The sequence below is a fragment of the Agelaius tricolor genome, unplaced genomic scaffold (assembly GCF_023055355.1).
Source record: "Agelaius tricolor isolate 1412-34295 unplaced genomic scaffold, bAgeTri1.0.p SCAF_28, whole genome shotgun sequence".
Classification (NCBI taxonomy): Eukaryota; Metazoa; Chordata; class Aves; order Passeriformes; family Icteridae; genus Agelaius; species Agelaius tricolor.
The window spans coordinates 7,339,382-7,365,074 of record NW_027269288.1 but is presented as its reverse complement, the minus strand read 5'-3'; the positions used below and the strand labels follow the sequence as shown (position 1 = coordinate 7,365,074).

The 25,693-nt window shown below is 43.3% G+C and overlaps 2 protein-coding genes across 5 annotated transcripts; one reads left to right on the top strand and one right to left on the bottom strand.

Annotated features, from left to right (window-relative positions):
• Positions 1-1,040: 1,040 nt before the first annotated feature.
• SLC35E2B (solute carrier family 35 member E2B) lies at positions 1,041-13,794 on the bottom strand. 4 transcript variants are annotated; one of them, XR_011682593.1, is made up of 10 exons: positions 13,657-13,794; positions 10,613-11,135; positions 9,567-9,702; positions 8,583-8,710; positions 7,541-7,661; positions 6,718-6,771; positions 6,163-6,235; positions 5,021-5,166; positions 3,120-3,443; positions 1,041-2,828 (listed from the first exon to the last, which is right to left on the bottom strand). XR_011682593.1 is itself a non-coding variant. In XM_071448773.1 (10 exons), exons 3-10 carry the CDS (start codon positions 10,926-10,928, stop codon positions 3,203-3,205), a joined length of 1,215 nt encoding a protein of 404 aa, XP_071304874.1. In that variant the 5' UTR covers positions 10,929-11,135; positions 12,545-12,766; positions 13,657-13,793; the 3' UTR covers positions 1,041-3,202. The 4 variants fall into 4 exon arrangements, 3 of the variants coding, with proteins under 3 accessions (XP_071304874.1, XP_071304873.1, XP_071304875.1); XM_071448773.1 differs by adding an exon at positions 12,545-12,766 and having other exon boundaries at positions 1,041-3,443; positions 13,657-13,793; XM_071448772.1 differs by having other exon boundaries at positions 1,041-3,443.
• LOC139600523 (uncharacterized) lies at positions 13,484-24,333 on the top strand. The gene is made up of 9 exons (XM_071448776.1): positions 13,484-13,943; positions 14,096-14,177; positions 15,137-15,290; positions 15,854-15,999; positions 19,142-19,318; positions 20,334-20,447; positions 21,664-21,750; positions 22,566-22,713; positions 23,071-24,333. The coding sequence occupies exons 1-9, from the start codon at positions 13,933-13,935 to the stop codon at positions 23,100-23,102; spliced, it is 951 nt and encodes a 316-aa protein (XP_071304877.1). The 5' UTR covers positions 13,484-13,932; the 3' UTR covers positions 23,103-24,333.
• Positions 24,334-25,693: the final 1,360 nt, after the last annotated feature.

Genomic DNA, 25,693 nt, shown 5'->3' with positions numbered 1-25,693 from the left:
GGCCGGGCTGAGGGGCGTTAATGAAGCCGCGGGATGTGGTGGGGCAGCGATGAACGCAGCGAACGGAGGCGTTGTCAGCACTGGGCCGCATTTAATTCCACATCAATTAAAGCGCGGAGTTTGATTGAATAAATTAAATTTGAATAAATTAAATTTGATTGAATAAATTAAATTTTATTGAATGTGATTGAATAAATTTGATTCCAACCAAAAAGCTGCAATTCTTACATGGAAATGAGTGAGAGTGCGAGGGAGGAGGCGGCAGAGGTGACACGGCTCAGAACAGCAAAGATCCCTAATTATGATCTCTAAAATCACTAATTATCCATCCCCCATTGGAAATATGAGAATATAAGGGGAAATAACGATATAAAATGGGAAATAATGGGATATAATGGGAATAATGAGAATTTAGAAGCACAGGGAGTGCTGTGACACCTTCCACCTGCACCTCAGTGTACCAGGAATCCATATTTAAGGAAAACAAACACCCTCTGAGTGAATTAAAAATGTAAAATAAATAAAATGCACAGCTTCAGAACTCATCTTCATCACAGGTACCTGGGTGTACCCATGAGAAATGCAGGGAAACTCTAAAATGTTCCCAAAAATTCGATTTTTTTGTCACAGGAAGAGCTGGGGTGGAAAATTCTTAACAAAGAGGAAAAAGTTCCTTGTTTACACAAGAGAAAAGAAGATTTACTGGTCTGACTGGAGAATAAAAAGGCTTTTGGTTTGTTTAATTGAAGGAAAGCAAAGGCTGAAAAGATGGCAAAGAAAAATCCACAAAAGGAACAAAGCCCAGTAGAGCGGGAGGGGTTAAAATCCCAATCCCAAATCATCCCAGGATCACAGAAAAACAAAAACCTGCTGGGAATTTTTAAAAATAATTTTAAATGATGGGATTTATGTGAGAGCAGAGCCACCTAAAGCAGAAATAGGACACAAACCACACTTTTTTTCGGTTTTCCTTTTTTTAGTTACACTTTCAAAAATCTCAGTGTATTTGGCAGAAAAGAAATTAAAAAAAAACACAGAGCTCCACAGTCCACAGCTTTTATAAAAGTGACAGGAGTACAAAAGAAAACAAAATACCACAGACATATCACATACACAAGGATGAAAAAATTGGCATTTTTCTCCCTCAGATCTTTGGGGAATCTGCCCCAGGCAGCCACTGAGGTGTGGAAATGTGATTTTTACAGGAATTCCAATTGTAATTTCCTGATAACCATTATTTTTACCATTATACATCCATGCTCCAACCTTCAATTATTAAAATCCACTCATTTTAATTTAAATTTTGTTCCCAAAATTTCCATGTGAATGTTTTTGTAGCTACATGTGTGCTTCTTTTGGTTTTTGGTCAAAACTGACTGTTCAAAAGGAAAATGAACTTTTAATCTTTGATCTACCACAAAAAACAAATTTCCTTTAAAAAAAAAGGAAACTTAAAAGCAGCAGAAATAAAGATTTGCCTCAGTTTATGGTTAATATCCCTCCCATCTGTCACAGATGCATCTGAGATTTCTTTATTAACCAGAAATTAGATATTTTACACACAGGTCAGACTCATAACCCTGAGTTTCTAAAAGGCAGCCTTTTGTTGCACTCTTAGAAATAATATAAAAAAACCCATCAATTTCTTGCTTCATGCATAAAAAAATGAAATTAAAACAACAAAATATTTTTTTACAGAAATACAGAGATCCTGCTTCCTTTGCCACCACAATTTTCAGTGGCTTTTTTTTACCTCTAAGCAACTACAAATACTGAATTCAACACTCCATTTACACAGGGTATGTGTGTGAATATTTGCATTTCAGTTTTGTCAATAAATGATCAGAATGCAATATTTCCACATTACATTTTTACACTTGAAACCACTACAAATCCTGGATTTGTAGCCAGCAGCAGGAGCTCACCACAGCTCATTTCCCACAGTTTGCTTCAATAAAGTTGGGTTTTTTTTTTTTTGGGAGAGAAGGGTGGGAATTCCAATCCCTCTTGGAATTCTGGAATCTCCTGAGTGGGAGGGGACCCACAAGGACCATCCAGTCCAACTCCTGCCCTGCACAGAAATCAAAATCCACCCCAAAATCCACCCCAAAATCCCTTCTTGTGCTGTCACAATGTTCCTGGAGCTCTGCAGGGTTTGGGGGCCCTCAGGGCTTGAGGTGAGGCCCGAGTGGGACAAATTCCCTCCTTGGACTCTTCCATCTCTGCACCACACCTCAGGAATGAGGGAGAACACCCAGAAACTTCCACGAGGCACCAACTGCACCCCTCTGCCAGCAGAATTCAGTGGTGGGGCCCCATTTTCACATTGTTTGGATGGGGAGGAAACAGGAATTGTTTTAATTGTTTTCCCACAGGACACCAAGCAGCACAGGCTTGGGTGTGATCTGGTGTAAGACACGACCATTTGGAGTTAAGGAAAGACAACAAAGCCCAAGTTTGCCACGTTCCAGGTCCTCTCTTTGGGCTATTCAGGTTTTCCTGAATCCTTCCCAGCTCCTTTCTGCTTCAAATCCTGGATGAGACCTGCCAGGAACTCAGAGGAACCAGAGGAACAACCACAACTAGGAGGAGTTCAGGAACTCAGAGGAACAACCACATCCAGGAGGAATTCAGGAACTCAGAGAGGAGGATTTGAGGAAGAACCACATCCAGGAGGAATTCAGGAACTCAGAGGAACAACCACATCCAGGAGGATTTGAAGAATAGCCACATCCAGGAGATTTCAGGAACTCAAAGAACCAGAGGACAGCCACATCCAGGAGGATTTGAGGAACTCAGAGAAGAGGATTTGAGGAACTCAGAGGAGCCTAAGGAACAACCCCATCCAGGAGGATTTGAGGAACAGCCACATCCAGGAGGATTTTAGGAACTCAAAGAACCAGAGGAACAAGCCCATCCAGGAGGATTTCAGGAACTCAAAGGAACTTGAGGAACAAGCCCATCCAGGAGGATTTGAGGAACTCAAGGAACCAGAGAACAGCCACATCCAGGAGGATTTGAGGAACTCATAGAGGAGGATTGGAGGAACTCAGAGGAACAAGCCCATCCAGGAGGATTTGAGGAACTCATAGAGGAGGATTGGAGGAACTCAGAGGAACAAGCCCATCCAGGAGGATTTGTGGAACGAGCCCATCCAGGAGGATCTCCATGGAGCCACGCTTGGCTGTTTATAATTAACCCATCAGTCATAGGGCTCCAGCTCCTTGGGGACGAGGGGCTCGGTGTCCTCGGTGGGCCCTGGGGGCTGTGGGGCCATGGCCAGGCTCTGCAGGGTCTCCTGCTGGTGCTGCTTGGCCTTGTTGTAGAGCAGGACGCCCACGGTGACCAGGACGGTGCCCACGGCCGACAGGCTGGTGATCTTGTTCCCAAAGACAATGATGCTGAGCCAGATGGACAGGGCGTGTTTGACAGTGCTGGCAACGCTGCGGGGACAGCGGGGACATCAGGGGACAGCAGGGACAGCAGGGGATGTGAGGGGACAGCAGGGACGGCAGGGGATGTGAGGGGACAGCAGGGGACACTGGGGTTGTGAGGGGACATGGGGAATGTGAGGGGAGATGAAGGGACATGGGGGATGTGAAGGGACATGAGGAGATATTGGAAACGTGAGGGGACATTGGGGATGTGAGGGGACATCGGGGACATGAGGGGACATTGGGGACATTGGGAACGTGAGGGGACGTGAGGGGACATTGGGGACGTGAGGGGATGTGAGGGTTCACTGGGGACGTGAAGGGACATTGGGGACATGAGGGTTCACTGGGGATGTGAGGGGACATTGGGGACATTGGGGACGTGAGGGGACGTGAAGGGACGTTGGGGACATTGGGAACTTGAGGGGACGTGAGGGGACATTGGGGACGTGAGGGGACGTGAAGGGACATTGGGGACATGAGGGGACAGCAGGGGACATTGGGGACGTGAAGGGACATTGGGGACATTGGGAACTTGAGGGGACGTGAGGGGACATTGGGGACGTGAGGGGACGTGAAGGGACGTTGGGGACGTGAGGGGACGTTGGGGACATGAAGGGACATTGGGGACATGAGGGGACAGCAGGGGACATTGGGGACGTGAGGGGATGGCAGCTCTGCCACATCCCACATCTGCTTTAATGTCGGCCTTGCCCCCGAACACCACCTGAAATTCCACGTCCAACTCCCACCATCCCATGATTCCCCTCATTGATTTCTTTGCAAAAAAATTAATTTTCCTTTTTTTTTAGCACCACCTGAAACTCCACTTCCATCGCCATCCATCCTGGAATTCCCCTCATTCATCTCTTCACTAAACACCTGAAGTTTTACCTGATTTTTTAAACGTCACCTCAGACTCCATTTCCAACCCCAACCATTCTGTGATTGCCCTCATTGATTTCTTTACAAAAACCTTAATTTTCCTTTTTTTTTAGCACCACCTGAAATTCCACTTCCAGCCCCAACCATTCTGTGATTTACTTCATTAATTTCCTTGCACAATACCTTAATTTTCCTTTTTTTTTAACACTACCTCAGATTCCACTTCCAGCCCCAGCCATTCTGTGATTTACCTCATTAACTTCTTTGCAAAATATCTTTAGTTTTCCTTTTTTTTTAAAACACCACCTGAAATTCAACTTCCTGAAAAGGAATATAAAATAATGTTCCTGCCAAAAAAATAGAAAACGATGTTTCCTGACCAAAAAATTATAAAAATGGTGTTTCTGGCCAAAAAAAAAAAATATAAAATAACGTTCCTGAAAAGGAATATAAAATAGTGTTCCTGACCAAAAAATTATAAAAATGGTGTTTCTGGCCAAAAAAAAAAAAAAAAAAAAAAGTTCCTGAAAAGGAATATAAAATAGTGCTCCTGACCAAAAAAATAGAAAATAATGTTTCTGATTTTAAAAAAAATATAGAAAATAATGTGACCTGATCAAAAAATACAAACCAGTGGTTTTGATCAAAGAAAATTAAATCATGTTCCTGATGAAAAAATAGAAAATAAAGCTGAATTTTACCTGAAAGTGACAGGGGAGATTTTGCCCATCAGGGCATAGGCTGTGACACTCTGCAGGTGGAACAGGACCCCATCAATCAGCAGCAGGATGACAATGTCCTGGTTGTAGCTGAAGCTTCTCCCACTTTTCCCAATCACAGGCACGTCCTAAATTACCAAAAAATACAAAAACAGAAAAAGAATTTAAGGGTTTAGTTCATAAAAAAAAAATCTAGAAGTGATTTTCCACCCAACTGTTGGAAGGAAAGTTTTACATTTGAATTTTAGCCCAATAAAACTTAAAGCATACAGGAAATTTAAGTCTCAAAAAGACATTCAGACCCTGTAATGTTTTCTACAAAAAAATTTAAAAATTGCACATCTTAAAATTAAAAAAAAAAAAAGGAATTTAATTGTTTAGATCATGAGAAAAATCTGGAAGTGATTTTCCACCCAACTGTTAGAAGCAGAGTTTCATATTGAAATTTTAGCCCAAAAACATACAAGACATTCAGATCCTGCAATTCTCCTCCAAAAAAATTTGCACATCCTAAAATTTAAAAAAAATGGGATTTTATAAAATAAAAAAAATGGAATTTAAGTGTTTAGTTCATAAGAAAAATCTAAAAGTGATTTTCCACCCAACTGTTGGAAGCAAAGTTTTACATTTAAATTTTAGCCCAATAAAACCTAAAACATACAGGATATTCAGATCCTGTAATTTTTCTCCAAAAAATTTTGCTTTCAGAGTTGATATTCCTGTGCTCAACATGAATCTCAAAAAAAACCCAACAAATATTCCAGATTTTCTTTGCAAGTCTTTATCTCAAAGCTCAAATGCACTGAGACAAAATCATGATTTGAACCCAAAAATGCTGATATAAATTCAGGTTTTTGGATGAACTCATGTCTATATTAAATTATTTCTTTTATAAATTTCTCTTTTTTGCAATCTCTTGCAGATATTGGATGAATTATATTTCAGGCTGATTTTTTTAAAAAAATAAAAAATTAATTTTCCAAATTTTTTTTTTAATGGGAAGGATAAAAGGTAAAAATTAAGATTAAACTTTCTTGCACATTCTGCTCACAATTAAAAATACCCAAAACCTAAATTAATTTTCAAAAAATCCCTAAATTCATTAAATAATGAATTTAAATTACCATGAAAAATATCCAAGCTGGAATGAGCATAACCACAGCAGCAGCACTTGTGTAGAACTGAAGCTCTGGGGCTCTACAAAGGAGAAAAATAATATTAAAACTTTAAAAAAAAAAAAAAAAATTAAATTAAAACTTCATTTTCCAAAGCAAAGACAGAGGGTTGCTCTCAGGGACTGAAGCTGAAAGGCCCAAAAAACCAAAAGCAGCTTTTTATTTCATGCTAAAATACAAATATGTTATATATATTAATAATATTAATATAATATATATAAATATTTTATAAATACCTACAATTATATATAACCATACATAGTTATATAAATATATAGATATTTATATAAATATTAACAATTTTTATGCTGCTATTTTTAAATATTTATTTCTGGGAGTTGTAGCTGATTATAAAACTTGCAGTGGGAGCTCAGGGGAGTTTTCTTACCCTGATAAAATCATCAGAAGTGATGAGATTTACACCTTGGTGCAATACAATGATGAATATTTTATTTATTTATGCATCCCTAATAGAACCAAACCTGAAATATTCTGAATACTTACGAAAATCTGTATTTATCTCCACTGAGCAGTTTTTTGGAAAAGACGTTTTGCAAACTAGAGAAGATAAAGAAAAAAAAATTAAATATTAACAAAAAAATTTAATTTTTTTAAATGTAAAAAAAAAAAAAAGCAATTTTTTAAAATGAAAAATTTAGAAATATTAAAAAAAAATTAAAATCCACTATTTAGCTGTGTTTTAATTAGGACAAATCTATCAATTCATCAATCCTCAGGTGGATAAATGTTTCTACAAATAATGTTTCTTAGGTGGATTAATGTTTACAAATAATGTTTCTTAGGTGGATAAATGTTTCTCAAATAATGTTTCTTAGGTGGATAAATGTTTCTCAAATAATGTTCCTTAGGTGGATAAATGTTTCTACAAATAATGTTCCTCAGGTGGATAAATGTTTACAAATAATGTTTCTTAGGTGAATTAATGTTTCTACAAATAATGTTTGTTAGGTGGATAAATGTTTCTCAAATAATGTTTCTTAGGTGAATTAATGTTTACAAATAATGTTTCTTAGGTGGATAAATGTTTCTACAAATAATGTTCCTTAGGTGGATAAATGTTTCTACTCTTTCTACAAGCACAGAAAGGAGTTTTTATTTAATTAAGCCTAATTAAGCTGTATTATTTAATCTCAATAATGCTGTTAGACACAAGAGAATAAGTAAGAATAATTTATAATAATAATTCATTAAAAGCCCATTTTCAATACCAACATTCATTGCAGTGTCCACAATGAGCCGTGTTAAACACTTTGCTTTCCTCTCCCAATTCCATGAATTGCTCTTGCCCTCGGCCCCAGCTGCTCACCAGTCCATGATGTTGGTGGACAGGGCTGCAGAGAAGCCCAGGATGTTGAAGCTGATTTCAGTGGCCGTGCACAGAGCCAGGCCCCCCATCACAGGGACCAGGGAGAGATTCACCAGCAGCCCTGCAGGGACAAGGGACAAAATCATCGGTTCCTTCTGTGGTTGGGAGAATTTGGAATTCTCAACAGCAAGGAAAAAGGGCCACGAGGAATTCCAGTTTATTCAAGCCACAATCATTTCTTGACAGAAAAAATAACAACAATCCCCTTCCACCAAATCCTTTTAATTCTACTTGTTGGAGATTCTTCCAGAGGCATTTCTTATATTTTATATGATACATTTTATTTTATATATATATATATATATATATATAAAAAATATTTTACGTATTATATATTATCTATATAATTTATTACATATTACGTATATTATATGTAACATATGGTATCTATAATATATATTATATATTATAAATATAATAAAATATAGTATAATAAAATATTGTATGATTAGATATACAATATAATGATGTACCATCATGATTAATATGATATAACATGATATTATATAATATATAACATATAAAATGCAATATATAATATATAACCTATAAAATGTAATATGTAATAGATAACCTATAAAATGTAATATGTAAAATGTAATATATAATAGGTAAAATATATGTAATATATATAATATGTAATATATAATGTGCAATATATATAATATGTATTATGTGGTAATATATAATATATATAATATGTTTTATGTGGTAATATATAATATACTATATATTATATACTATATACTATATATTATATATTACATATTACATATTATATATTATATAATGACTGTTGAAAAATGAATATTGAAAAATGAATATTGAAAGATGAATATTGAAAGATGAATATTGAAAGATGAATATCTACATCATATATGATATTCTTACATTCTATTTATTATATTTTATTAATTTCAGTGGCCAGACTTTCACCACAGCCCATAAAAAAGAGATTACTGCAATCTCATTTCAGCCTCACCAGTGTATTCCCCCAGAATCATCCGGGACATGATGACAGTGAAGATGGGAGCTGAGCTCTTCACAGTCTCTGCAAATGAAACTGCCACATTCTTCAGGCTCACCAGCCCCAGCACCACTGTTGCAAATCTGCAGCAGGAGAAAAACCACAAGAAACTCATTTGAAAAATGAATGAATTCATGAGTGCACCAGAAGAAATTAAAACGATGCTTCAGGAGCTTCTCTTGGACACCCAGCACAGCAAGAATTGCTCTGTGATTTCTCCTGCCCCTGCAAGGTCAGATCTTTCAACTGAGGCTCAAACTTTATTTATTTAAAGCAAATAAAGGCACCCTTGGGCAATGTGGAATGTCTTTGGCTGCAGAGTGGATTTCCAGAAAACAAATTTACTTTTTAACACCCTCCAAGGTTCAAGTGACCATTTTTTAAGTCCAAGTTTTCAACAGGCTCAGTTCAAAGAGTGAAAATCTGAGAAGCAGAAATTCACCAAGGAAACCTTATCTGCAGTTATCCATCTTTAGTGTAAATTAGATATGCTACATAATTACCACAGTTCAAACTCTGAAATTAATTGAATTTATCACTTATTTGATTTTCTTTATCAGTTTTGCAGGGCAGAGGAAACAAAACCAGGCATTTTTATTCCCTCCTCCACCACAACCTAACACAACCCCAGCACCCAGCAAATATTTACTTTTCAAAAGATAAATTTGAATAGCCTGGATGACTTTTGAGGCAAAAGGCTGATAAATATTAATGCACTCAACAAACATCAGCCTCAAAAGAGAGCAAGAAGAAAATAAATGGAAATAGAAGTGAGGCCTGAAAAAATGGGCCAAAAAATTGACATCTGGGTAAAGGAACAGCAAATGAAAATAAGATTATTCTGGGATATTTCTTAGGGGGGGAGGACACAAGAACAGAACTTTGGGTGAAAAAGCAGAAATATTAGCAAAGATAGAGCAGGGAATGTTTTTTATTCACCTCATTAATCCAACAAAGAGCATGATCATGATGAAATTTGGGGGGTAGGAGATCCTGGTCTTGTGCTGGTACAGACAGCAAGGGACAAACATCTTGATGCAGCCAATGAAGGTGGTGGAAAGCATCTGAACAGCACCTGAAAAAGGAAAAGAGAGGGGAAATCCAGTCAGATCCCAAGCTGGGACACAACAAATGAATTGCCACGAGGAAATCTCTTAGACAAACATCTCTGGGGTGGTTTTGGCAGTGTATGTTTTATATAATCTCACAAAAGCCCTTTGCTTCTATAAACCCAACGTTTATAAACCTGGTTCACAGATAAAGTGTTCTTTGTTTGCCTCTTAAGAAGAAGGGAAAAAAAAAAGAACTAAAATATTGATATTTTAGTTGATATTTTAGGCCATTGATAACAGAGACCACCAAAGGCAATTCTTGCACTGCACAGCTCTGGGGAGCATCAACAATTTACTCAAAATTTGATTTTTTGTTAAACCCTCCAGCAGAGAAAAACTAAAAAATTACTTTTTTTTTTTTTCCTCTTAAAGCTCCTCTACAAGGAAAATTTCATCTTTCAGCAAGTGGAGGAAAGGACAGTGTCAGAAACCACTTTAAAGGCCAAAGATCTTTAAGATCTTTGATCCCTCCCACACCAAACATTTTTCACTTCAATTGACCCATTCTCTCCCTCAGCTTTAGATGGGATGATCTGGAATTGTGAATCACAGGATGATGGAACTTTAAAGGCCAAAATCCCAAGTTCCCAGCCCCAAGATCCCTCCCTGCACCTTCCAAACCAAACATTTTTCACTTCAACTGAACCATTCTCTCCCTCAGTTTTATATGGGACAATCTGGAATTATCAATCAGAGGATGATGGAACATCCTGAGCTGGAAGGGATCACCCAGCCCAATTCATCCCTGCACTGACACCCCAAAAACCCCACCCTGTTCCTGCCAGCATTACCCAACTGCTCTGGGAGTTTTTTGGGGCTCCCATTCCATTACATAAACCCATTTCCCCCTGGAATTGAGGAAAAGCAGGGTACCAAGCATGCTGGGCTCTCCCTCCAGCAAGGACAGGATGTATTTGTTGAGGAACAGAGTGCAAAAGCTGAAGAAGAACCAGAGAGTGAGGTAGATGAGGGCGTGGGAGTTCCAGATGCCCAGGTCAGACTCGATGACCGTGGTCTCTGTGATTGTGATTTTCAGGACATTCTCCTCTGGCAAGCTGTCACTGCGAGCAATCACAAATTTCTCACTCCTGTTAGCAAAGAGGGAGCCCAGCTGGAACAGGGATTTCCCTTTTGGCTTCTCCTCCAGCTGGGGAGGGCTCGGGGCCTCTGGGGTCAGGGCGCTGCTCATGGCGAGGTGCAGAAATCAAGATTTCCAAATATTCCTGGTCCTTCACGCAGAGCAAGGCTGGGAAAGCACTTGTTGAAATAAAAACGTCATGTGGTCAATGCTTCATCTCCCAGGGGCCTGGAAAACTGGGTTTGGTCCTTCAGAGAACATCTTGTAGGAATAGGAACTCCACAGGATCCTTCATGTGGGCTGCTCCATGTTTTCTGCCTGAGGGGGGGAAAAAAAGGAAAAAATAAGATGTGTGACATTTTATATCCCTAATGCAGCAAAGACAGCACATTTCACCTGCACTTCATGAAAGATAAAGAGACTTCTGTAATCCCTCTGGCTGGATTTTGAACTCCTGATGCCTTCATGCCAAGATTAAGCAAAAAGAACTAATCTTAGGGAGGTTTTTTATTCTAAAATAGCACCCACCCACCCACCAGACTTTGTGGTTTTATGTCCTTTTCCCTCTGGAGCACCTCAACACAGCCTTTCCAATTATAACTAACTCCTCTTCCAGATTCCACAGTGCCTTTGATCTCAGTCTGGCTTGAAACACTCCCCAGAAAAATCTTCCCAGCCCAGCAAATCCAGGCAGGAACCTCTGCCCTTCAGAGTAATTAACCTGTAATCAGCCTGAGCCAAAGAGAACAATAATCAAGGGCTGTAACTCCCAGTAATCCCAGGGCTACCCTGGTAAATGTATCCAGGTGAAAAAAGCAGGGAAATACGTCCAAGAGCTCTCCAGAGTGGTTATCTATTTAATTACATGGGAATAATGCAACATTCCTCATTTTGCTACACCTTCCAATCCAATATTAGCACGTGCAACTAATTCTTAAAGCCTTTTAAACAGATTTGGCAGCAAAAGCATTAAATGATTTGCAAGCAGAGCATTTTCCTTTTACAAATCACACAAAATGTGGCAAGTTACAGTAGCAGAGCAGAGGGAACAAGAAAACCACCCTGGGAAAGAAAGAGAAATACAAGAGATCCAACAAGAGCTACTGCACCTGCCCTGATTTTGTGACCAGTTCATTCTATTTAAGGTTTTATTTTTAATGCTTCTTAAATGCCCAATGTGGCTCCTCAAATAAATCACAAAGAGGAACTGAGGAGTTCAATATCTGGTGTCAGTCTCAGTATCCTACACAGCAGCTGCTTGAAATGTGAAATTTTCCATTCCTCACATTACTACAGCCATGCACTGAAGATTTCCATCCCCCTGCCCTTATCTCTTCCCGTTTTTCCAGGAATTTATTCACTGAGGAATGGTCAGTGATCACATTAAATGATCACATTAAACCACAAAGTTGCGCTAACCCAGTTTTAGCACAAAACTCTGAAAAAAGAGACACGTTCTCCAAGAGAATTTGCTCAGAAAAATGGATTCTTGACTCCTCCTCCTCCTTTTCCAGGTCATTAAAACAATACCCCTCTACATTCCAAATAGTTAATTAATTATCAGAGGTCTTTTTTCTGTTTATACAAGTTAATTAAGCACAACCAAAGCCCCACCCTCAGCTGCACTGTGATATCAGCTTTGATATCAGCTTTGATATCACTGATTCCACGCACGGCACAGAGCAGAACAGCAAACAACAACAAAATTACTCCCCTAAATTACTGACCTGCTGGCTTTAATCAACTGGAAAGTCTAAATGGGCTGAAAGAGTTCTCCATCTGGAACTAATTCAGTCTTCCTCCCTCAAGGCCAACCAGCAGCTGATGTTTACCAACAGATGAAAACGTGGCAATGGTTGGCAGTTGTTTCTCTTGGATTACTCACAAAGAACCAGCAGTGTGAGTGCCTCTCACTCTCCTTGTACCTTCTCCCACTCTTAACTCCACTCCTACTAAAAATTATGGTGGAAAAAATATCCACGGAGAACTTTAGAAAGTCGGCTTTCCACAAATAGAAGCTAAACTGAAATTTGTTGCAAGGGCTGGAGAAGCTGAGGTTGCTGTGACAGTGAAAAACCAAAGGTTTGTGTCCATGACCCTTCATCTGTTATGCTAAAGGTCACTCAAACATTGCTCCCATTGCAGCAAAAGCACAAAATCCAGCACCCTGAGCAAGCCTCGCTCTTTAACACCGCTTCGCTAATGGCAACGAGAGCATGCAAGATGCTACAAACACCGCAAATAGACCAGAAGAGACTGAAAGACTGGAACAGCTCAGCCCTTTGTGCCACTCCAGCTGTGTTTCTGCTCACCCACTGCCCGAGCATTCCCAACCGCGCTCCATCCCCATCCCCATCCCCATCCCCGGTGCCCGCAGCTCCCGCAGCATCCCCCGCACCGCAGCGGCTTCGGAGCCCTCCCGGGAGCACCGAGACCCTTCCGGCCCATCCTTCGGGCCCAGGGGCTCCCAGCACGGCGATCGCCCTGCCCCGGCCTGGATCGGATCCTCCTCTGCGGCTCGTCCGCCGCTCCCATCCCTGCATCCCTCCCTCCATCCCCTCAGCGCATCCCGGCCGGCACCTGCGCTCGGCGCTCGCTGCTGCCGCAGCCCCGGCGCTCCCACGGCTCCGGCAGCACCGAGCTCCGCTAACACCGGGCTCCGGCAGCACCGGGCTGGGTAACACCGGGCTGGGTAACACCGGGCTCCGGCAGCGCCGGGCTCCGGCCGCTCATCCCCTGCCGTGCCCGGAGCCCCGCGCTGCAGAGCCGGGTCCGACCGCGCACCGCCGGGCCCCGGGCTCGCCCCTTTGTCCCCGCGGCGGCGGGGAGGCCATTTTACCCAAAGCACGAGGAAACCGAGCCGAGCCGCGGGGGTTACGGGGCGCGCAGAGCCGCGCAGAGCGCCTCGCCGCGGGCCGCCCCTCCATCGAGCCGGGCGGGCTGCCCAGCGCCGAGGGGACCCCCGGGGCAGAGGGGCGGGAGCGCGGCGGCCCCGCCGCCCGGGAGGAGCCCGGCAGCGCTTCCCGCCCGTGCCGGGGAAGTGACGCGAGGCGGGCCGGCCCCGGAAGCGCAGCCGGGACCCCTCTGCAGCCATGTAGGGCCCGCGGCCGCCGCCATGGACGGCAGGTACGGGCGGGCCGGGCCGCACCACGCGCGGCGCGGGGGCGCCTCCCCGCGCTCCCCCGGAGGCGCCCGTGTTGGGGATGGGGGGTCGCGGGCGGTTCCCCCCCGCGGTGGGGGTGGTACGGCCCCTGACGGCCCCGCTCTCTCTCCCACAGCGGCGCCGCGACTGCGGCGGGGCCGAGCCTGCCCAACCTCACCCCGCGGCACCGGCAGCTCATCCCCACGCCCTGCGGCCCCGTGAGTAAATCGCCGCTGCTGCGGGCGGCTTGCCGCTGTCCTCCGCGCTTCTCTGCCCCGGGGGGATGTAGAAAAACATGGCTTAAATCCGCTTGCCAAGTTAGGTGGAGCAGGGAGGTCCACTCGCCGAGGCTTGGCACAGCTCTGCTGACAGCACCGTGGAGTGTCCTGAGCTGGAAGGGACCCTCAGGATCATTGATCAGCTCCTGGTCTGCTCAGTCACCCCAAAATCCCACCCTGGGCACCCCTGAGAGCTCCTGGGACCCTCAGGATCATTGCTCACCCCAAAATCCCACCCTGGGCACCCCTGACAGCTCCTGCAGCCTCTGTGCCCATTCCTGGGCAGCCTGGGCAGTGCCCAGCACCCTCTGGGGGATGAACCTTTCCCAAAATCCAACCTGAACCCCCCTGGCCCAGCTCCAGGGGTTCCCTGGGGGTGTCCCTGTCCCTGCAGCCCCTCAGGTCCCCCTCAGTCTCCTCCAGCTGAACAAACCAAGTGTTAAAGCTCTGCCAGGATCTTGCTCCACCTGAAGTATTTTAATAAAATAAGAGAAGGACTTTGCCTTCCTGGGAACGCTGATCCTGTATTTACACTTTTCTAAAAGTGAAAGTGGGGGAAAATGTTATTTCTGACAGGCGTGTATGTGGGCAGTGTCCATGTGGTGAGCTCTAACACCATGGCCTGTGAGGCACAAAGTCAGGCTGTGGGTATAACTTTATTTCATAATTAATCTCAGCCTAGATAGTCCTGGGTATAAAACAGGACGATCTAGGCTGAGATTAATTATGAAATAAAGTTACACTTCCCCCTTCCTCAGCAGTTTGGGAGTTTCAGTTCAATAGTGGAGTTTCTCTTCCCAAAGGAAACCCTGCCCTGTGTCATTTACCTCAATGTGATTTTTAGGAATATCAACGAGTTTATTCTGTGTGATGTGGTAAAGAATTTTCTCCCTTTACAGATAAAACCATGCTCAGAGCTCTCATTCCCTGTGAAGATCTACTTCTGTGTCACTATTTTGTCCCTGCTGAGTGTCATAGGGCTGACCATCGAGACTCTGGTGCGCCAGGCTGAGGAGGATTTCACCATTTCCTTTATTCAGCTGGTTGGAGCTGGTAAGAAACCCAGTTTGGGTGGAGGAAATAATGAAAATAATAATGAAAATTAAAATAGTAAAAATAATGAAACAGTAATGAAAATAACGATAAAAATGAAAATAATGAAAATGAAAATAAAATAATAATAGTGAAAGTGAAAATAATGAAACTTATAATGATAATGAAAATGAAAATAAAATAATAATGAAAATAATATTGAAAATAATAATGAGAATAATAATGAAATATAATACTATTACTACTAATAATACAATCTTGTGATCGAGCAGCAACTGAAATTTCTTATATAAGAGATACTGGATGTTCAGATTATTATTATTATTATTATTATTATTATTATTATTATTAATAATAATAATAATAATAATAATAATAAGCAACTAATAATACCTAATTATTTAGTTTCTTGTGTGCTAAACACAGCAGGGAGTGTTTTACTGACCTGACCTTGGTAAGAACCAAGAGCGAGGAGCCTGAGGGCCGCTCTGGGCCTTGGCTCTGGTGCAGAATTGGGAGTTTTGCCCAGTTGGAGCTGGCACTGACGCTCCCTCTCTCCCCAGTGTTCTGTGTGTACTATGTGAGCAGGGGCATCCTGCAGGAGAACCGCCAGGAGCTCGTGGTGTTCGTGCTCTCCATCCTGCTGCTGATGCTGCGCTCCATCATCAACTTCACCCTGCTCCCTGCTGGCCAGAAACAGCAGCTCCTGGTCAGTCCCTGCTCCTCCTCAGCTCTGCCTTCCCAAACTGCCTGGGGCTGGAAATGCAGCACTGGGAAGGCAGGATGGCTGTGGTAACACAGAGCATATTTTATTTTATATAGATAGATTTATTTATTTCTTATATATTTATATTAAAAAATCAAATATTATATATAAAATTATTATATATTAAAATCAATTATTTTAATCATCTATTATGATTTTTAAAATTTTTATTTTTCTATTATTTTTATTATTCTATATTAATACACATTACTATATATTATTTTATTGTATATACTATATACTATTATCTATACTATATATACTATTTTGCATATGATTATTATATTTACCTCTGTATTAAATTCATATATGATATGATAAATATCATATTATATTAATAATTTCTATGATATTTTATATATTTGTTTTATTATATATTATTTTATATTTTATTTATATGTTGCATTTCTAGGATTTTGTTTATTTATTGTATATTATTATTTACATCTATATCTATTACTATATCTCATATATGAGATATAGCAGATACATATCTATTGCTATATCCCATATATAAGAAATATTATATATTGTATATAATAGAAATATATAGAGATATAAATATATATAGATATAAATATACAGATAGATCTAATAGATAGAAATATATATATTATATATTTGTATTTATTTGTAGTTTTTGCATTTAAATGTTTGTATTTTAAATACAAAATTTGGTGGGTTTTTTGTATTTATTTTTGTATTTTTGTGGGTTTTATGTATTCGTGTATTTTTGTTACTGATAACAGAGAATCAGGCTTAGTTATCCCTACTGCACAACAAAACATGCACAGCCACAAGTGCAAATCTTCTCTGAGCTGATCTCTGAGTTTCCTTATGGCAGCACCCAACAATAACAGAAATATCAAAGAATTACACAAAATTACTGCAGAGTTTGTCCTTCACTTCACCTGCCCTGCTTCAGCTCTCCCTCCCTCTGTGAAATGTCTGGCTGAAGTAAACAAATCTAACCCAGGCTAGGCATTACCCAGGGCTCTTAAATGTGATTTATGAGATTTCTGGGAACCTGCAAGGAAAGTGATGCCAGCCCAGGTTATCTTGTTTGCATTTCTTAGCAGTAAAATTCATTAAAGGATTGTATTCTAACCCTTACTAAGGTTTGGCATTAAATTCCCCCTTGCTGTGCTTCCAGGAAGTGCTTTCTCTTTATCCCATATTTCTCCAAAAGCTGTGAAGTCATCCAAAAATTCCTGTTCAGAAATGGCAGGGAGAGGAGCAAAGCAGCTTTGCCAGTTCATTTTCTTTACCATTCATTTTCTTTACCATTCATTTTCTTTACCATTCATTTTCTTTACCATTCATTTTCTTTATCATTCATTTTCTTTACCATTCATTTTCTTTACCATTCATTTTCTTTATCATTCATTTTCTTTACCATTCATTTTCTTTACCATTCAGTCTCTTTATCACCCAGTTAAACACACTTTACCTGCAGCAGGCTGGGTTGGTCAGGCCAATAAGGAAAAGGCATCAAAGCAATGCAGGTTCCTTTTAAGATGTACAGCCAAGCCATCAGTTTAAGTATTAAACAAGAACTTCAAAGTAAAGCCTGCTCTGGATGTGAAAAGGAATTTTAGGGGGTTTTTTTACTGTTTTTTTTAGTAACTGTAAAACTGGTTTTTTTTTACTGTTTTTTTTTTTACTAACTGTAACTTGGATTACTGTAACTCTGCTTCCTGAGCCAGAATCATTTCTAGTTATCAATATTTTCATATCAGTGTAACCTGTTGTATTTATGAGACAGGGAAGGAGTGATCAATCTGACTCCATGTTCTCAGCAGGCTAATTTGTTATTTTATATTAAACTATACTAAAGAATACAGAAAGGTTACTTACTGAATGCTAAAAAGATAAAAATGAAAACTCCTGGCTCTGGAGTCCAGGCACAGGTTGAGTCAAGGAGTGAAAGCAGCTCCCAGCAGAACCCAACAAAACATTCACCTGTAGGTAAACAATCCCCAAACACATTCTGAAGGAGCACATCAGGAGAAGCAAATGAGATAAGGATTTGTTTTCCTTTTTCTCTGAGGCTTCTCAGCTTCCCAGGAGAAAAACCCTGGCTGAAGGGATTTTTCCAGAAAACATGAATGTGACAGTAACCCTGAAGGACATTTTGCCACTTGAGCCTGTTCTTAAAGCAGGAATTTTCCTGCTAAAATTGTGCTTTTAAAACACATCAGTTTTGGGTTTGGGGGGAACCTGGTGCTGATCAGGTGCATCAAATCCAGTCCTAAAGTGAGTGTTAATTCCAGCAGGGTGGATACAAAGAGCCACAAACCTGTGTTAGTTGGAATTCTGCAAGTCCAGCATGGAGAACCCCCTGTCCCCAGTGGGGAAGGGAACTCAGAGCTCTGGGAAGGGTTTGTCCAGCAGGGAACTCAGAGCCTGGCTCTGGGAAGGGTTTGTCCAGCAGGGAACTCAGAGCCTGGCTCTGGGAAGGGTTTGTCCTGCAGGGAACTCAGAGCCACTCTCTGGGAAGGGTTTGTCCAGCAGGGAACTCAGAGCCTGGCTCTGGGAAGGGTTTGTCCAGGAGGGAACTCAGAGCCTGGCTCTGGGAAGGGTTTGTCCAGGAGGGAACTCAGAGCCTGGCTCTGGGAAGGGTTTGCCCAGCAGGGAACTCAGAGCCTGGCTCTGGGAAGGGTTTGTCCAGCAGGGAACTCAGAGCCACTCTCTGGGAAGGGTTTGTCCAGGAGGGAACTCAGAGCCACTCTCTGGGAAGGGTTTGTCCAGCAGGGAACTCAGAGCCACTCTCTGGGAAGGGTTTGTCCAGCAGGGAACTCAGAGCCACTCTCTGGGAAGGGTTTGTCCAGCAGGGAACTCAGAGCCACTCTCTGTGGAGGGTTTGTCCAGCAGGGAACTCAGAGCCACTCTCTGGGAAGGGTTTGTCCAGCAGGGAACTCAGAGCCAGTCTCTGTGGAGGGTTTGTCCAGCAGGGAACTCAGAGCCACTCTCTGGGAAGGGTTTGTCCAGCAGGGAACTCAGAGCCTGGCTCTGTGGAGGGTTTGCTCCTCCTGTGTGTCCCCAGCTGGGTTCCAGGTGCCAGTCCCTGCTTTTCCTCCCTCAGGCCCGTTTTGTGCTGATCCTGCTGGTGGGCTCCTTCGATGTGCTCTGTGCCCTGCTCCTCATGCAGAGCCAGTCCATGATGGCGTTCCGGGTGGGGGGAGCCCTGGAGAGCCTCCAGGCCCAGTACTTCATGCTCAACCTCTGCTTCTCCATGCTCACTTTTGATCTGCAGGCACAGGTACAGACATTCCCTTTTTCCCCTCTTCTTGATGATATCTTGGGCTGGCTGAGCTGAATTATTCCTTTCCAAAATCAACCCCTCTCTTACCTTTCTGATATTGTGCAGTGTTCACAGGGGGCTGAGGATGAGGGAAGAGGTGAGGATCTGACTCCACGTTTCAGAAGGCTTGATTGATTATTTTATGATATATATTATATAAAAACTATACTAAAAGAATAGAAGAAAGGATTTCATCAGAAGGCTGGCTAAGAATAGAATAATAAAGAATGATAACAAAGGCTTGTGGCTGGGACAGAGTCTGAGCCAGCTGGGCTGTGATTGGCCATTAATTAGAAACAACCAACATGGGCTAATCAAGAAATACTAATTTACTAGATTTACCTGTTGCATTCCACAGCAGCAGATAACCAATATTTACATTTTGTTCTTGAGGCCTTTCAGCTTCTCAGGAGAAAAAAATCTTTAAGGAAGAATTTTTCAGAAAATATCATGGCTACATTATATTAACTTAATAATGGGTATATTATATTAACTTAATAATGGTTGTAGCTCCATGTGTTTGTCATAGCTTAGCTAAAACCCATCAGAATGAATCAAAGTAGATTTCATCATTGTCCTGCACAAAAGGAACTTATTTTGGGGGAGTTCACCCATTAAACAATTGCAGCCAGGAGCTCCAACACACCCTGAAGAAAGCAAGGCCATTCCTGCCCCTCCCAGCCGACTCCTGCACTGAGGAAATGATTCTGGAGTGGGAGAGGGGAACCCACCCAGCAGGGCAGTGAGACAGAAAATGAAATTACAGCTGGGGGAAGTGGGCCCAAGACCTGTAACTGCTGTTAGCACCCCTCATCCTTATTTACTGTGCTTTACCTGCTCTGTTACACAGGGAATGATTTCTGCCCTTGCTTGAGGAATAATTCAGCTTTTAGACCCGAGCTGCTGTTGCAGGGGATTTGTGGCAGGTTTTTTCTTTCCAAGAATGATTTCATGCAATGTTTGCCTCCCCCAGCTGTGCCTGTGCATCCTCCTGCTCAGCCTGCACGAGGTCTCCCTGCTGCACAACATCATCTCAGCCTCGGGCATCGTCTGGGGCTGCCTCAAGGTCACCGTGGGCGTCACCGCAGTGAGTGGCAGCTGCAGGGACACAGGGACAGCCAGGCCCTGGCTCTGCCCAGGGAAGGGAGCCAGCATGGAGGGAAGCACAGCAGCAGCAATAGTGAAGCCAGGTTTTTGTTGAGATCTGTCTGAGCTGAGCACAGGGAGTGAAACAAAGTCACCTTTGTCACTGGGTCATTCTGAGGGATGGTTTTGGTCTCATCCTTGATCAGTGAAATCTGGAGGATCACACAATTCAATATTTCTGCCTCTCTGCCAAGGCTGGGTGAAGCTGGGAGCAATTCTCCAGGCCTTAAATCCTTAGGAAACAACACTAAAAAGATGAGGGGTCCTTTGTTGGGGCATCTCCTTCCAAGCTCAGGGACAGTTTCCAGGCTAACCTAAGGATTTGTGAACTTGAAATGACATTTTTCATGTCAGACTGAAGCTCCTCTGAAATGCTGAGCCTCTCTTCCAAGAATGATTGCAGAATCAGGGCCAAAGTACATCAGGTAGGGAGGGTTTTATTACCAGGAAGCAGTTGAGGGGTTTTTGGGGGTGGATGTTGGTTTAGGCTCCTGAGGTGTTTGCTTTAGCCTTTCACACCAATTCCTGACAGCTGAAGTACAGCTCCCTGTGTGTATTGATGGCTTTCTTGCTAAAATTGTGCTTTTAAAACACATCAGTTTTGGGTTTGGGGGGACCTGGTGCTGATCAGATGCATCAAATCCAATCCTAACCCTGGCACAGTCACTGCTCCCAGCCCCAGAGGCTCAGCTGCTTTTCCTTCCTTTGCTCAGACCTGCCCTCCCAGCCCAGGGCTGCTGCAGCCCCTTTCTTCTTCCCCAAGCCCCTGGGAATTGTGAAATTAAATTCTCCTGGCACTTCAATCCTCTTGCTTCTCCCACATTTCCCTCTCAGTGACTGCACTTCTGTGTAGCAGAAAGAAAAGTGGGAGAAAAGCCACAGGGAGCTTTCAGTCTGTTACCTGTGAAAAGATTCAGCTGCTAGAGAAAATGAGTGTGCCCAGAGAGAAAAGCCATCATCACTCCTGGCCCAGCTCAGGGAAAACAGAGGCTGAATTTCCTGGTGAAACTCTCAGCTGGAGAAGGGAAATGCAGAGCAAAGCTGAAATTCAGGACTCAGCTTAGCCAACACTTGGAATGCTATGAAAAATCAACTCTATGTAGCTTTTTTAGAATATACAGCACCTTAAAAAAGCTGTATCTCATCTTATTTTGCAGATTTTGAAAGAGCTGAAACCCCTGGTGTGGGTTTTCCTGGTGCAGAACGTGCCTGAGGTGGTTTATCTCATCTACCTGCTCTACACGGTAAGGGAGCAGGGCTGGGGGCTCTCACCCTCCTCCTCCTCAGGGCCCAGGGCTGTTCCTTTACCCTTCCCTGCAGCTCCTGCTGGCTTTCACGGGAGCAGAGCCCATCCTGCCTCTCCAGGATCAACTTTCAGCACAGGGATGAAGTCAAAGTTGCTCCTGAACCGATGGGAGGGAGAGGCTCTGGGAGTCCCTGCAAAGAATGATGAGGGGAAAAGGAAACAAATTCTTGTTCAAGATACAGAACTCCTCAGAAATGCCTCCCCTCCTTCACACGAGCCTCAGGTGGTGCCAGAGCATTTGACCAGGGCTCAGCTGTTGTGTTTTAAAGAATTTCTTAGCAGCACCCACAGCTGTTTGTCCTGCTGTAGCCAAAACAAGGCAGTGCAAGCCCAGCAAACCCCAGTTTGGGGCAGTTTTTGGCTCTGTAACCCTGATAAAACCTTTATCAATGAACACCTCCCACAAGGTGTGTGAGAGGAGGGCAGGGGGAGCCAGGCTGTCCATGCTGGGCAGGGCTGGAATGCTGAGAGGGGCCAGTGCTGCTCATCCCTCCCACCCCAGCCCCAGGGATGCATTTATCAAATGCAGCTCCCCATTGTTCCAGGCTGTTGGAGCTGGCAGGGCACAGCAGGACTGTCTGAACATCATGAAATCAGAAATCCCAATGCTTCCAAAGTGACCTGTTGGGTTTTTCTTTTTCCTCTCCCCACAATTTCTACCTGGTGACTCCTGTCAGAATCCCAGCTGCACGCTGTGGCTTCAGGGCTTTGTGGCAGCAGTGGTGATGCTTTGGTGTCTCCCTTTTCCTGCAGGTGATCAGGGAGTGGGGCAAGGGCAATTCTTACACCCTGGAAGCTGCTTTCATCACTGGCTCCTGCATTTCTGTCACAATAAAATCTGTTCTGTTCTGGGCTCTGCTTCACGTCTACCGCAGCTTCGGGCAGGGGCTGAGGGAGAGAAGTAAGTACCCAAAAATGCTCTGGGAAAGTGGAGCCTGTTCTGCCCCACTCACAGGGAAACGGCAGGAAAATCCTTAACAGATCCCAAATCAAGCAGCTCTGCAGCCCCAGAATTCCCAGGCTGCCAGAGCTCAGGGGTTGGGTGGGACAGATGTGGCTTTTCCACATCTGGAGAAAGCTGATGCCAGCCTGAGCAAAGTCTGCTGCTGTCCAAAGAATCACCTCAGTGTGAGCAGATCTGTCCACTTGCAGCATTTCTGTCACACCCACAGGGAAGGGACACTGATGTGACACAACCCAAGGCTCCTTTCCCCAGGGCCCTGCAGTGCTGCTGACTGAGCTCCCTCTCTTCCCACAGTGTTCTCCTCCTATGGAAGGATCGACTCCTGAGCCTCCCTGTGCAGCTCCCACGGAGCGGAGCCACCCCAGGAGCTGCTGCCCCAGGAGCTGCACTCGGGGTGGCCACAAAGTGTCCCAGCATGGAGGGCAGGAAGGTGTCACACATTTCATGGAGCACTAAAGTGTCCCAGCATGGAGGGCAGGAAGGTGTCACACATTTCTTGGAGCACTAAAGTGTCCCAGCATGGAGGGCAGGAAGGTGTCACACATTTCATGGAGCACTAAAGTGTCCCAGGATGGAGGGCAGGAAGGTGTCACACATTTCTTGGAGCACTAAAGTGTCCCAGGATGGAGGGCAGGAAGGTGTCACACGGTTCTTGGAGCACTAAAGTGTCCCAGGATGGAGGGCAGGAAGGTGTCACACATTTCTTGGAGCACTAAAGTGTCCCAGGATGGAGGGCAGGAAGGTGTCACACATTTCATGGAGCACTAAAGTGTCCCAGGATGGAGGGCAGGAGGGTGTCACACGGTTCTTGGAGCACTAAAGTGTCCCAGGATGGAGGGCAGGAAGGTGTCACATATTTCTTGGAGCACTAAAGTGTCCCAGGATGGAGGGCAGGAAGGTGTCACACATTTCTTGGAGCACTAAAGTGTCCCAGCATGGAGGGCAGGAAGGTGTCCCACGGTTCTTGGAGCACTAAAGTGTCCCAGGATGGAGGGCAGGAAGGTGTCACACATTTCTTGGAGCAGGGCAGGTGGGACAGAGCTTGAAAAGCAAAACCTGTTTGGGAAATTCCCAGCTGGGACCAAGCACCTTTCACTCCTTTTCCTGCAGTTTGGAAGCCCAGGGGTCACACACCTGTGTGTGAGTGGGGAATGCTGCTCCTTCAGTGCTTTCTGCCTGCACAGACACAAACATGAAGGAAATCTGCACACCCACCTTGTGTAGCTGGGTTCAGAAGGGGATTGTGCTGCCCAGCCTGGCTCTCCTGCAGAGCAGCTCCAGCCCTGCTGGTCTGCTGACAGTGGTGTCCCCTCTCTAAGGCTGCTTTTCCTCCTCTGCCTTCAGAATATTTCCATTATTTTTGGTTTTTGTTAACCCCAGCTTCACATGGAAAATACTCCCTGTAAGCTCACCCCTCCCTCAGTGTAACCAAGGTGCCATTTCATACCAGGGGGACTGTTACAATTAAGCCTTTGATATTGTAATTTAAAAGTTTGGTATTTTATTGACTGGAACCTTTAACTACTGGCTATTTTGTAATAAAGCATAAGCACAGTTTGTGTTTGGATAATTATTTCCCATGGAACAGCACCAATAAAATGGGAAATCCCTTCCAAAAGTGGACAGGGAAGAGGTTGGGACTGGAATTCCTGGGTGCTGTGGACATTGCCTGCACTTCTCCTAAGACCCAGCTTTATTTGCAGCTGGACACTGCAAAAAGCAATTAAAATTAAAAATTTATTACAGCTTATTAGGGAGATTTACAAGGATTCTATAAAATTGCTGTAATCTTTTTTCCCCTCATCCTAACCATCTAAATCACAACCTCTGTTACAAATATGTCTTTTTCTCATCTTGATCTCCTAAACCTGAATCAAATCCCCTTTATGTGCAGCCCCAGGGAGGCATTTAGGGGTTCAATGTGTGCAGGGGCTGACAGAGCAGCAGCTGCCCCTGACTTCATCCCACAAGTGCCAGTGGAGCAGGGATTGTTGCTGGAAGAATGAAACATTAAAACATCCCAACAAAACCTTTGCAGTCCTTCCCTCAGCCAGGCCCAGTGGGAAACCCTGTCCAAGGTGTCCTGGAAAACAAAAACCTCACTTTAAATCAGCTCCTTCACCTGCAGAAGGCATCTCCTTGTCAAACAAAAATCTCACTTTAAATCAGCTCCTTCATCTGCAGAAGGCATCTCCTTGTCAAACAAAAACCTCACTTTAAATCAGCTCCTTTACCTGCAGAAGGCATCTCCTTGTCAAAGAAAAACCTCACTTTAAATCAGCTCCTTTACCTGCAGAAGGCATCTCCTTGTCAAACAAAAACCTCAGTTTGAATCAGCTCCTTTACCTGCAGAAGGCATCTCCTTGTCAAACAAAAACCTCACTTTAAATCAGCTCCTTCACCTGCAGAAGGCATCTCCTTGTCAAACAAAAACCTCACTTTAAATCAGCTCCTTTACCTGCAGAAGGCATCTCCTTGTCAAACAAAAACCTCACTTTAAATCAGCTCCTTCACCTGCAGAAGGCATCTCCTTGTCAAAAACTCCATTTGAAGGCAGCTCCTCACTTCCCTCTCAGCTGCTGGAATGAGTTACAGATTAATTACAAAATCAAAAACCTCATTAATCTCAAGTTCCATGGGAGAAGTGATGAAATGCACCTGAGGCATTTCAGCCCCGTTTGCAAGTGTGCAAATCCAAGTGTGCCACAGGCATTTAAACCCATTTTTAACCCTCAGCTTCCTGGATATAAATTACCAGATTATTTGACCAGCTAATCTGACCCTTACCTATTTAACCCTTAACTCTTTCTTTCTTCACATTTCTGTCATTGGCCCTTTAAAACACTATTTAATGCAGCCCAGCTTGTTGTACACAAGATTTGTTTCAAGTTGCACAGCAAATCCAGCAATTATTTTG